General features: G+C 42.5%; 1 protein-coding gene across 1 annotated transcript in view; it reads left to right on the top strand.

Annotated features, from left to right (window-relative positions):
• The first annotated feature begins 2,364 nt into the window (after nucleotides 1–2,364).
• Nucleotides 2,365–14,106, top strand: part of LOC138795281 (uncharacterized) — a 35,925-nt gene continuing 24,183 nt past the window's right edge. The window contains exons 1-7 of the mRNA XM_069974273.1: nucleotides 2,365–2,461; nucleotides 5,077–5,273; nucleotides 6,469–6,631; nucleotides 8,853–9,002; nucleotides 10,100–10,260; nucleotides 11,877–12,053; nucleotides 13,137–13,278. Coding sequence (XP_069830374.1) covers nucleotides 5,091–5,273; nucleotides 6,469–6,631; nucleotides 8,853–9,002; nucleotides 10,100–10,260; nucleotides 11,877–12,053; nucleotides 13,137–13,278 — 976 coding nt within the window. The 5' untranslated portion in view covers nucleotides 2,365–2,461; nucleotides 5,077–5,090. The remainder of the gene's footprint in view (nucleotides 2,462–5,076; nucleotides 5,274–6,468; nucleotides 6,632–8,852; nucleotides 9,003–10,099; nucleotides 10,261–11,876; nucleotides 12,054–13,136; nucleotides 13,279–14,106) is intronic.

Raw genomic sequence — 14,106 nt, 5'->3', positions numbered from 1 at the left:
AGGAGCCGTCCATAATAAAGTTATTTGGTTATTATATGGGAGAAAGGGATTATCACTGCACACCAAGTCCAGGTGGCTCACCAACACTGGTCTCAACCAACCAGGTCACCAATTGGCAGATGATGCGTGATGTCTGCCAATTGCTGGTACCATTCGAGGAAGCCACTCTGTTGTTCAGCCGCAACAAGTATGGTGTGAATGACATTATCCCCCTGCTTCTCATCATGGAGGCCGCACTAAATAACATTGTCGCAGAGAGGACTCGGGGCACTGCAAATGCCTATGATGTCCATCTGAGCCCGGAGACCAATTGGTGCTGGAGGAGGAGAAGGCATACGGCCAGGTGTTCCAAACACCACCAGTTACCATCTCTGGCCTGGAAACACCAGAGGAGATGGAGGAATCAGTTTGGGAACAGGACGACCATAGTGCACCCTGGCATTACACCTAGGACACGGGTGAGGAACAGCAGTTGTTCAAGCTTGTTTATATGGCCATGTGCTCCTTGGAAAGCTTGCACTCTGACACACGTGTAAAGGACATGTGTAGGTGGGACGAGTTCTTGCTGGCCACCCTGGTTGACCCTTGTTTCCAGCAGAAAATGCCAAATTTCTTTGCACCGTTGGACTGGGTCATAAAAAACAAATGGTACAAGTCGTTTGGTTGAGCACTATCAGGAACAACACCATCCTGTTTGCCCAACAAGTCAGGAGGACCTTGTTCAGTCTACAACATCATTTAGTAGCACAAGTGTGAGAGCCAGCAGTAGCCATGGTAGTCGTTTCAGCCTCCAAACTACGTTGAGCGACTTCATGAAGCCACTACAGGAAGAAACCTGGCAGCCCCACACTGAACGTAGAAAAAAGGCAGAATACAAAGAGAAAAGTGAGCTGAGTCTGGACTCGAGACACAAGATTAGTATTATTACTTGTACTATATTAGATTGGTGGCTAAATTTACTTTTAAGGGGACAAAACGGAGAGAACTGACTGTGTTTTGTCTAGTCCAGGGTCTCCCAATTTTAGTGGGGTCAATATTGCAAACTTGACCACTAGGTCCAAAGGAGCAAAGTTCTAGAAATCCTGATAAATAGAAAAAACAATCCAGCTCACCTTCCCCTAGTGGACACTGCAGCCGAACTGTCATGAAGACATTTTGATCAGGCATTGTCTGTGTGCTACGACACTTACTGATCATTAGTCAGGAGAAGAACAGGAACTTTTCTTCCTGTCTATTTCCTCGGTTTAGGAGATAGCCTCAGCAAAATTGAGTACAAGTTGGATACTGAATTGGACCCCAATTCACTGGAACCTTCCTATAAGCCAGAGCACCCCTCAGCCACCAGAGCTGTCCCAGTTGTACCTATACCTTCATGTTCAAAAATAAATGTGATATTATAGGTTTTCCTTGTTGAGTTCTTTCTTTGGATATCTCTGGGTATAGTGCAGACTAAAAATCTCCAATCTTCTACCATTTGTGTTTACAACTGCTTTGTATACAATCTCTCCAATCAGACTACACAGGGTTTGTTTGTAGTCTGTTACTAGGAGACTCTTCATAGTGACAGACTACAAACAAATACAAACAAACCCGTGTAGTCTGACCCTCCAGTCGTTGGTTTTGTCCATCCGTCTTAAATGTACACTTGGTAGGTAGGAAAGAAATAAAGGATGATGGAAAAGCCTATGACTACAGGACCGGAGTATATAAGGTTTGTTGGCAGACTGTATTAACGGAGATATGAGTCTACAAAGGTTTGAAAAGCAGCCGTGAATATCAACCTGCTCCGACCGAATTTATCACATGTACTGTTGCAAGTTGGAATGGCACAGGCAACTGAGATGGTCCGACTATAGGTTGGTGAAGAAGAGGAGAATCCTGACCAGGGGCCTCTCTAAACATAAGAAGGGTGGGCAGGGAGACCTGCCTTGGGCAAGGACATTCGAGGAGTGATTTGAACCCCGCATCAGGAGATGACTTCATGAGAGCTAATAAAAAGTACTTGTGGTTTGAGGGGGTTGCAGGGGTGCACTGATTCACTTTAAATCTTTAAAATGGGGCTTAGATAGGTTAATTAAAGACAGAACATCCCATCACCTTCTATCAAGTAAAAAATCAGTCTCGAGATAATAATACCAGCCATCATGTGAGACATATGACATCTGCAATGGTTTGGAGAATGATGTTACTATAACACCTCCCTATACACCTCCCTGTTTCTTACATAGATATAATATATTTTCCTATGATTTTATCATGCAGGATACTAAATTGTGTATGACACATGAATATATAACTGAGAGCTGCTGACACTGTTACCGATAGCTTCACAGGAGTTAAAAATAGGGTGGAGCTACTGGAGCTAAACAAAACTACCCAGGTATATAAGTCACGCGGAGAAAGAAGAGAGAAGAGGAATCAGTGTTGTGTCCCCGGGACAGTCCACACTGCAGGACAACAAGTAAGACATCACCTTATCCTTTTTACTGTATTATACTGTAATGTGGACTTACAATATAACTAGGACATTTGCAGTCTGCATTAATTGTTCATGCGTTATAATAACTTAAAATTTTTATATAGTATATGTAGAACGCTATTATTCATGCATCTTGGACATTAATCTATAAATGTCTTATGGGTGGATGACCCACATCCAGGACTAGAGATGAGCGAACCTCCAGCATGTTAGAGTCTATCCGAACCTGAACTTTCGGCATCTGATTAGCGGTGGCTGCTGAAGTTGGATAAAGCCCTAAGGCTATGTGGAAACCATGGATATAGTCATTGGCTGTATCCATGTTTTCCAGACAACCTTAGAGCTTTATCCAAGTTCAGCAGCCACCGCTAATCAATTACCGAACAATCGGGTTCGGATGGACTCTCTATCCAGGACACATCTCTATCCAGGACACCTATCTATAGGGAGAAGAAGGAATAACTAAATGATTAGGTGTCTGTTCATGTGTACAGTAACTCTATGGGAATGCTGGTCACTTTGCTTGGAAAAATGGGAATAAGATGACCCCCATTCTCTGCATTCACAACAACTATCTGCCCATGTCTGTAGATTTGGCCATGATATAAGGATGTCAGATCCCCTCTAAAGTAGAAGTCCGGCTACCATGGCTGCGGGGGTCCCGATTAGAGATGACAGAACTTTCGGTCCGAAAGCCGCTCACTCCAGTGCGATGCCTGCGATCCCGGGTGCATAGTTGCGCTCCCGGGAATCTGCGGCCGGGATCTTCCAGGGAATTCTTCCCTGGAAGATCCTGATCCATCCTGGTCCCGATCCATCAGTGACAGGTGATTAATCTGTCACTGACTTCCTTAAATGCTGTAATCGCTATAGATCACGGCATTTAAGGGATTAATGACAGGCAGCTGTGGGATTGCAGCTGCATGTCATTATCCTCGGCTCCAGACACACTGACGTGCGCAGAACTGCTCACACTGCATACAAATATACGAATTGTGGACGTGATAGGGTTAAAGTAGAAGTCCAACCAGACCTTTTTTTTTTTTTAACAAAAAGTTGCTAAAAAAAATGGGTCTGGCTGGACTTCTACTTTAACCCTATCACGTCCACAATTGGTAAATTTGTATGCAGTGTGAACAGCTCTGCGCACATCAGTGTGTCCGGACCCGAGAATAATAACATGCAACTGCAATCCTTAAACGCCTTAAACGCGATCTATAGCGATTGCAGCGTTTATGGAAGTCAGTGACAGGTTAATCACCTGTCACTGACTAATCAGGACCCCCGCAGCCATGCCCACTTGTACCGACAGGCGGGGGTAAGCCACTTACTTCTATCCTGTCGGATCAGCGTTATGTACAGATCACCGATAGTACATGCATAGCATAGACCAGTATATGCAATCTAATGATTGCATGTTTTACATTGAAATAAAAGTGTAAAAAAATGTAATAAGTATTTAAAAACCCCTTATTACACCCCCACCCCCCCAATAAAGGTTTAAAATACCCCCTTGCCCATTTTAAAAATAAAAATATGTAGCAAAGTAAATAAACATATTACATATTGTAGCGTGCGGAATTGTTCAAACTATTAAAATATAACATTATTGTTCCCACGCGGTGAACAAAAAAACAAAAAAAACCACCAGAATTGCTGATTTTTTAAAAAAAATTCTTTTACACCAATATGATACTAATAAACTTGATATCATGGCGCAAAAAAATGACACCCCAGCCAGCCCTGTAGGTGGCAGAATAAAAAAGCTATGGCTCTTACAAGGCGGGGAGGAACATTGCATTAATATGACCTTGGTCATGAAGGGATTAAAGACTACCGCAGCCTCAGAATTATTCACGTCTCTAAAAGGAATCCCTTCTAACAGGGATAGGCAATCGGTGGCCCTCTAGCTGTTAAAAAAAACCTACAATTTCGAACATGCACAATGTAGGTTCCCCATCCCTTCCTTATAAGAACTCACATCTGCATATCGAGTGTTCTATCTATCTTCCTGCATAGACCCTGTAATGGTGAGTTTCCTGCATAGACCCTGTAAAGGTGAATATTGAAGTCCTAAAAAAAAAAAAAATGACTTTGAGATATCGAAAAGATATTGATGTTACTGACATGTAGAGCCCTAAATTCAATTAAATACACTACCCCCGTATCATATAGATGCTTTAAACTATGAAATTCGAAGAAATCCGAAATTCGGTCAAACCAAACTTTTTTAAAAAATCCGGAAGTCCGGTCGGAACGAAGCTAGGGCTTTGCTGACTGTGATGTTTGATTGTATGTGAAAAAGAGCATGGTCCCAGAGGTTAAGAATGGAGATGGATATACATCATTGCCATCCATAGGCTAGGTATTATCACAAGTGACAAAGTACAGACAATGGTTATAGTAAAAACTTTCCAAAACAATTGGTAAGCATTGAAACTACTTTTTTAATGGTTTGTTGCTCCGCTCCGATGTATTCACAAAGTCTACGTCAAGCAAAAGGATACCGGAATTGGAAATCCCACCTACATAATATGTGATCATTAGCTATTAAAATTTTTGTTTTAATAATCCAAGACTCTCTTCATTCCCCACAGGTTCCTCTGAGGATATGTTGCCCCTTGATCCGATCTCGGTTCTCTTATCCATCATAGTATGTATTTTCTTGGTGACTGTCTTATACAATGAGAAGGAAGATGTTACTCAGAATTATCCTCCCGGGCCAAAACCGTTGCCGATAATCGGAAATATTCTCGACCTAGATGTTAATAAGCCTTATTTATCATTTCAAGAGGTAAGAGCCATACATGTAGAGTACAACAAGAGGAGCACACAGAGGTAAAGTGACCGGCTCTTAACTATGTTGCTGGTCACTAAATCAACACCACAATACTGATATTGAATAAGGGTCACACATCATGAACACATATTACCACCATAGTTTAGTTAGAACCCCTTTTGCCCCCACATTGTAGTTAGCCACAATTCTTGTCCCCACTTTTTAGCTAGGTCCCCCTTTTTGCCCCCAAATTTTAGTTCCTCCCTCTTGTGCCCTCCACAATGTACTTAGACCCCCATGTGCCCCCATATTATATTTAGCACCTTTGTGCCTCCACACTGTAGTTAAATCCCCCTTTTTGGCCCACATTGTAGTTAGGCTCCCTCAGCTGTACAGATCACCTGTAGGCATTACACAATGAAAATAGACACAATGGGGGAGATTTATCAAACATGGTGTAAAGTGAAACTGGCTCAGTTGCCCCTAGCAACCAATCAGATTCCACTTTTCATTCCTCACAGACTCTTTGGAAAATGAAAGGTGGAATCTGATTGGTTGCTAGGGGCAACTGAGACAGTTTCACTTTACACCATGTTTAATAAATCTCACCCAATATTAACTAAATGAAAATAGTTGTTCTAACCTGGAGTTCCAGGGCATGTGCCCCAGGCACAGACATATACATTTTTGTCTTGTCCACACATCAGACTACTGTTTACATAGTTTGTATCTTTTTGTGCCATCAACTACATGTTATTGTGAACCCCATGGAGGCAACACAAGGATGGTGCCCCCTGTTTTTGAGAAGAAATTGAACATAAATATTTAAAGTTCATGCAGCAAGCATTTATTAGGTAGACTGCAGGTACCACACTGACATCTGCTGGCTGCAGTCAATATTACAGGACTAATTAATTACTGCACATTCAACTTATCCTATTGGTAATTTTTATCGGTAATTTTTTTTAATTGATCGAATCAAAAAGATCCACACCAGCTGATTTATCGAAGCGATGCCGATTGGGTGGTATGTAAATCTTATTTTTGACCTTAAGGTGGCACATTTGTTTTAAAGGCTTACTCCAAAAAAAAGAAATGTTTTTAAACCAACTGCTGTCAGAAAGTTATATAGATTTATAAATATTTAAAAAATCTCCAGTTTTCCAGTACTTATATAGTATAAACCCTTATTATGACCTGTATCTTGCAGCTTGCTAAGAAGTACGGCCCAGTGTACAGTATAAAGATCGGGGTCCAGAAGATGGTTGTGCTGTGCGGATATGACATTGTGAGGGAAGCTCTTGTCAACCATGCAGACGAGTTTGCTGATAGACCAACTGTGCCGGTTTTTGTGGAAGTCACAAGAGGACATGGTAATATAAGTAGTGACAAGCCCTTTGGGTTTAAAAAAGAGAAAAATAGATATTATATTAAAGGAAATGTGTTAGCAGCAAATTACCTACTGTTAAAATAAAGTTTTTATTGTATTTTTGATGGGTTTTTTTCTAATTTTTTAAATTTTGCAGTCTTCCAGTTTACAGCATTGCAGCGACATGTGACACCAGTAAATAGACAGCATCAATACAATGCTGAGCGCGCTCAATGATGTTTTACATTCATCTCTAGGGGCCAGACTCTATTGTCGTCTATGTCTATGAGTCTTGCTGTAAAGCATGTCACTAAATGCTGTTAAAAACAGCTTGGGCAAGATGGCAGCCCCCATAACAATGTACAAAAAGTAAAATAACAAAATTTTTTGTAATAAAATAGAAACAGATTACAGTAAAAGAACAACTTTTAGTATCTGCCCTATTACAAAGGGCTGATTGTTGGGCAATTGAGACTTCCTAGGAACAGTCACTCCTGAATTGAACATACAGTATCCACAGGATAGGAGACTGCTTGGGGTCCAACCTCCATACTCAGCAGCGATTTTGATATCGCCCCTGGCTGCTTTGTTTTGAATAAAGCCACAGGTATGGTACGTGACTAGAGATGAGCAAACTTATCAAAAGTTTGTTCCGACCGGACTTCCGAATTTTTTTAAAAAGTTCGGTCCGACCGGATTTCGTATTTCTTCGGATTTCATAGTTTAAAGCATCTATATGATACGGGGGTAGTGTATTTGGTTGAATTTAGGGCTCTACATGTCAGTAACATCATTATCTTTTCAATATCTCAAAGTCAATTTTTTTTTAGACTTCAATATTCACCATTACAGGGTCTATGCAGGAAATTCACCATTACAGGGTCTATGCAGGAAATTCACCATTACAGGGTCTATGCAGGAAATTCACCATTACAGGGTCTATGCAGGAAATTCACCATTATAGGGTCTATGCAGGAAACTCACCATTACAGGGTCTATGCAGGAAATTCACCATTACAGGGTCTATGCAGGAAATTCACCATTACAGGGTCTATGCAGGAAATTCACCATTACAGGGTCTATGCAGGAAATTCACCATTACAGGGTCTATGCAGGAAATTCACCATTACAGGGTCTATGCAGGAAATTCACCATTACAGGGTCTATGCAGGAAACTCACCATTACAGGGTCTATGCAGGAAACTCACCATTACAGGGTCTATGCAGGAAATTCACCATTACAGGGTCTATGCAGGAAAAGGGTCACAAATGCAGTGAAGGAGCAGCAGTAGTCATTGGAGGCCAGTGGAGGTCCAGCAATAGTCATTTGAGGCCAGTACAGGAGCAGCAGTAGTCAACATGGAGGCCGCTCCTCTTATAGCTATACCGACGTGACACAGGGGGTGGGCTAGTGCAACATCCCTGCTGATTGGAAGTTTTCCGGGCATCATGGGAAAGCGCTTTTCCAGCCCGGAACACTTCCTGCTTTCTAAAATGGTGGCTGCGGACTTGGACTCGGACTTTTGGGAAAATTCGACCCGGATCCCATACCAGCCGAACCAGTTCCGTCATCTCTATACGTGACCCGCAGCTCTATTCATTCTCTGTGGAGCCACTGAAAAAAGCCAAGTGCTGTACTCGTCTCTCTCTGGCGGTTCCATAGAGAATGAATGGAGCCACCAGAGAGAGCCAGGTACAGCACTCAGCTCTTTCCAACAGCTTTATAGAGAATGATTAGAGCCACAGTTCTCGTCTTGTACCTGGGGCTCAATTCGACTATTAAAAACAAAGGAGCCGGGGAGGGGGGGGTGCTGATATGGAGATTGCGAGGGACGACATTCGTGATAATATAATATATAACATGGATAGCTTATCTTAAATATAGGGCATCACTTTGGTTGGTGGGGGTTCCCTCTTGCCACCACTGGTGATAAGGACCCCTTTGCACAGGCATAGTGACTTGCTTGTTGGTACTTCAGCGCACTCTCATTTCAGAATGAACTGTGACCTCGCACCACCACAAGTGTGTGAACAATACCTGTATTTTGTTAAAATCAATATAAATGAAACATGCAAAAAACTACAAGTTGTCTTCTAATATGCTCAAAAATTATATGAACACGTCAATGTAAAAAACATGGAACTTCCAAGGAGTGGGAAGAAAAAAAAATGATCTAATTCTATAAGCAAAGAGTTCATTCCTATTATTCATGTCTGTTCTTTAGGTCTTGTCTTTTCCAATGGACATAGCTGGAAAGCCATGAGACGGTTCACTCTTTCTACATTACGAGATTTTGGTATGGGGAAGAGAACCATAGAAGACAAGATCAATGAGGAAGCAAATAGTTTGGTGGAGACGTTCAAATCCTACAAAGGTAAAACAACTATTCTTATTATACTGAAGTTTATAGAGCAAATGTAGCAATTTTTTGGCTAATACTGAGGTTTTGCACACAGTCTTTTTTTTTGCGCAACATTTATCAAGGCAAATTAGCTTGCTTTCTCAGGTTTTGTGCCAGAAGGGGCGTGGTTTCAGATTAGTTACCTTTTTCAGTTGATTTATCTTTAAAAAAAATTGTGCAGCAGTACTTCACTGCTACTCTAGCATAGCTTTGTTTTGTTTGTTTTTTACTTTTTTTAAAAAAAAATAAGCAAGAATTGTTTTTGTTTTTTACCAAGGCAAAAATTGAGCAAGGCACGTGCACCTAATGGAAATGTTTGCTCATCACCTGTAAAATTTTGTGCAGCCCATGAAAAGTACCATCTGGTTTAGCAGCATGTATTTCCAGTGGTGCACAGCCTCTGATAAGAAGTAGTATTTTTCATAAATAAGAACCAGTCGATAAACTAGTAAATACTGTAGGCGGCACTCACCATTCAGAATTGTTGCTGTTCATTGTCTACAATCCATATTCAATTCATACAGTGAAAACCTTGGGGCAGGAAGAGTAGGTTCAGTTAGACACTGGGCACAATGGCTACAGCTGTTTTGCGAGTAAAATGTCCCGCTTCCTCTGGCCAGTTAAGGGATACAGTGGGGGCACAATAACTATGTGGTGGGGCAATGTAAATCCACAACCCTGTAGGGGGCACAAGGGGCAGTAAAGATGGAGGAAGAAGGACACCCACACTGCCAAGCATAATGCAGTGTCACAGTGTATACAGGAGAACACTGAAGATGTAAAATAACAGTATCAATAAATGCAGCGGGTAAAAAAAATGGGCCCAATTTCCCTGTGGGGGCACCATAACCTTGTAGGAGGGGAACATTACGGGCACTGTAACCTTGTGGGGGCATTATTACCTTGTGGGATTACAGAAGAGGCATTACTGGCTTGGCAATATTACCTTGTGGGCAGCACTATTAACTTGTAGGGGGCAGAGAGGGTCATTACTACCTTATGAGGGGCAGGAATAGGGATTATAACTATGGGATGGACACAATAACAGTTAATGTTTGCTCTTACTTTAGGTGAACCCTTTGATAACAACATGATAATGAATGCGGCCGTCGCTAATATCATTGTGTCTATAATACTTGGCCATCGCTTTGACTACGATGATCCAAAACTTCAAAGGCTTTTGGTGATAATAATGAATACTGCCAGGATTATTGGTACCCCCATGGCCTTGGTGAGTTTAGATATTGGCACCACAGCAATGGCATATATTAGGCTGCTTTCAGGAGCTGCCTGACACTGTCACACATCTCCCATTCTCATGATTGCAATGCATTGTCCATGTTCCTGTTGGCTCATGTAGAAGTCACATTCCCCCTCTACATGTTCTGAGCACCAATTGGATAGGGGACAGGGGACAAGTTAATTCTGCCTGGACAACCTCTGTACATACAAATTGTGTACAAGATTTGGAAGCACAACTCAGTTTTCAACTAACTGTTAATCAAGCAGGGATAGGGATGGGGGGGGGGGGTTCAGGGGCTTGGGAAAGACTCTTTGACACTCTGTACTAGAGAATACAAGCTTGTTTCTATATTCTGGAAGCACAGCTGGATATATGAAAGATACCATGTGTCTACTGAACCTAACGTCTAACAGTGTCAGCAATTTGGAACAGATTAGGTTCACTTCCATGGTAACAGGCATTTTTAACAGCAGTAACAGTCTGAGGAGGAACGGTCAGGGGAGGAACGGGATACGACACAGACAATGATCCTGCACTCTACAAAGGGGAGAGCAGCCACACAGGGATTACCTTGTCCACGCCAGGGACACCAGGGTCTTTGCTGAGGGACTAGTCTTTTCTCTTCAAACACTGCACGAAGCAGGAGGTATGTTCACACAGAGCAAATGGGACGGAATTCCACAGCAGAGAGTCCCACCTGCTTCAGAGTCAGACGGCATCTCTATGGGAGGGCTTGTGCGCCTCCACTCAAAGAATTGACATGTCAATTCTTTGAGCGGAGAGCAGAGGCACGCAAGCCTACCCATAGAGATGCTGTCTGACACTGAAGCAGGCGGGATTCCGCGGGGGAGAGTTCTGCCGTGGAATCCCGCCCCAAAATCTCCAGCTGAAGGAGCTTACACAAGGCCCTTATTCTCTGAGTCCGTCTTTATATTCTCTTAAGTCACTACTGTTACGGCAGAGCACATAACTACCTTGGGCAGGGGCCCTCTGGCAACTCCTCTCCTCTCTCTACTGCACTATAAGCACTGGTATTCTTCCTCAACTTCCAGCATCTAAGTATTCTGAAATATTGTAACCATTATACGTTACTGTACTGTACTGCACTGTTACTACATGTACTGTTCTTGGTTTGCACTACTTTGATCCAAAGTAAAAGTACTTTATTTTTGACAACGCACTAGACTCAGGCTTCCTCTTTGCGCACCTGCACCTACACACACCTGTACACTTGGGTTAATCTCTTTTGTGTGCTGGTGAGGCGCCAATTGTCCAAGGTGGGTTCAACACCACTCCAGGCTACTGTGACAAGTGCCCAAGTGACTCTAGACCCACTCAGCTACCACACCACCGTACCAGCTGACCCAGCAGGGAAAACCACCAATTGCCCCGCGCCTCATCGGGCATCACACATAATCTTATACTTCTACTTACTGTTTTGTGGTCACACTGGATCGTCCTATTCACTTGTCTCACTATGCTCTAGCTCTCAGTGTTTCCCTACAGTCTGACCTTGTAAGCAGAGATCTGTAATACTGATCTGTTTTCCATGGCACACTTACATACAGTATATGTAATGACTACTCTTTAATTGTTCTCCTCAGTTGTACAACGCGTTTCCATCCTTGATGCGCTGGATTCCAGGAAGTCACAAAACCATCCGACCGGCCGCAGATGAATTGCATTCATATATTAGAGAGATCTTCACAAAACAAAGGGATCAACTGGATGTCAATGACCAAAGGAATCTTATAGATTGTTTTCTGGTCAAACAGAAAGAGGTAACGTGATAAAATAGGATAGATGTGTGATGATAGAAGAAAAGTGGAAGACTGTTAGCACTTTACTCTCTGGCATCCCATGCTGAACACTCCCCCTGCTACTTCCAAGATGGACTTGCCTTGGCGTTGACAGCCCGCTCAGCCAATCACTGGCCATTGCACTATCCTGCTTCAGTCAGTGATTGGCTGCGCGGGCTGTCACTGCTGAGTCTGTCCCAGAAGGGACAGCTGGAGCATTCAGTAAAAGCAGCAATATATGAAAAAAATACAGGAAAAAACTATAAATGACTGGAGTGGTATTGAATCTCAACTAATTGTAGGGTTTATCATGTTAAATATTTTTGGAAATAGATTCATTTAGCAAACTTAACTCCTTCTCCTGATTTGCTGCTTTCTATCTCAATGTTGCCATCTTGTTATTTAGAATACTCTAACAGCAGTGGTCAGCACTTAAAAAGTGACAAGAAGGGAGAAAAGTTGTAAATATATTATGCATCCAATTTTAAACTTTTTTTCTTAACATTATTTTTTTTTCTTAAAGTAGCATAATCTGATAAAGTGGCCCTTAGACCAAACAAGATTTTGCACCCATAGGGTATGTTCAGACTGAGGAATCCGTGCGGAGAAGTCTCAGTGGATTCCGGCGCTCGCCACGGCTCATTGCCTCAGGCATCTCCACTCGTGCCATAGACTCCATTCTATGGTTGAGCAGATTCCGCCTGAACACACCCTTAAAAAGGGAATGCCCTCCCTTGAATACCATGGGAGGGGGGGGGGGGCTAAGGAGCTTGCTGCATTCTGTTGCCTTTTAGATCTGTGTCCTTGTAGGTGATTGAACACTCTGCATTAGCAAATTAAAATTTCCGACCACAGGAAAGAATATTAACCCTAAAAGATAACTTGGTAGGAAAAACTAGGGCTTATGCTTAGGCTATGTTCACACAGTAAAATAACAGCAAAATACGACAGTAACAAAAAAGCAGCTGAATTTTGAACCTAATAGTCTCTAACATAGTTGCCCTCATATAAATATGTGTCTGTAGTGTTTCCTCATAGATATATTCTCTATTTTGCACATTGTAGGAAAAACCAAACCCAGAATTATATTTTCATGATGAAAACCTCACATCGCTTGTAGCCGACTTGTTCGCTGCTGGAATGGAGACGACTTCTACCACCCTGAGATGGGGCCTTCTAATAATGATGAAGTATCCTGACATTCAAAGTAAGGAGATATGTGCCTCTTAGTTAATTTGGCTGAGGAAAAGGGGGTGGGCCTAAGTTAAGACCAGAGTATGAGTACGCCGTCTTCATAAACCCCCCTCATGTGTGAACATAGCCTTAAGGTCTTGTTCTAGTGAAACTTCTTTGGGAAGATAACCCCTGATTGCAATGTATGGTAGCGATCTCCTCTAGTACGGATGTGTTCTTTTATCCTGCTTTTAGTTTCCTTTTAACATCTTGGGTTAGACAGTAAACAGCGCTCTATACAGACCACTGCTTACTGTAGAGGAGGAGCAAGACACCTGTCAGATTGATAAGTGTTCTGTTCCTCTGTGAGAGCTTAAAACTCCTCCCTCCTGCTCCTGACTGTGTTCCGTAAGATCAATAGAGGCTGCAGGAGGCCAGGACACAGCCAGAAGTGGGGAGGTTGTGGGAAGTGTTAAGGTTGTGGTTCCACTGCTTTTTTTTTTTTTTTTAACATGTGATTTTACAAAACACATGTTAAATAAGCAATGTGGGAACACAGCGTACCAGATGTTTTTGGGGCCTCCCCCCTCCCCTCCCCGGAATGGCTTTAGCTAGCATACATTGTTACAAAATGCAGAAAAAAACTGGGCTTGCAAGTGCAGAACCTGCAGGGCACAACGACATGCGCTATCCATGGCCGCTAGTGCAGCAGACAAGAGCGCCATTTATGTACTAATAATACTATCCTACTACCGCTTCAGGGCTGGTACTCTGCTTTTCATAGAACCCCTGTGTCAGGGGGTACTGGGGTAATAATGCTGGGGTTAACACATAAAATAGCTTAGTCAGTCAGACAACTGTG

This window comes from Dendropsophus ebraccatus, chromosome 6, assembly GCF_027789765.1.
Source record: "Dendropsophus ebraccatus isolate aDenEbr1 chromosome 6, aDenEbr1.pat, whole genome shotgun sequence".
NCBI classification, from domain to species: domain Eukaryota; kingdom Metazoa; phylum Chordata; class Amphibia; order Anura; family Hylidae; genus Dendropsophus; species Dendropsophus ebraccatus.
The sequence above is the reverse complement of the archived record's forward strand: the minus strand, read 5'-3'. Positions and strand labels throughout refer to the sequence as shown.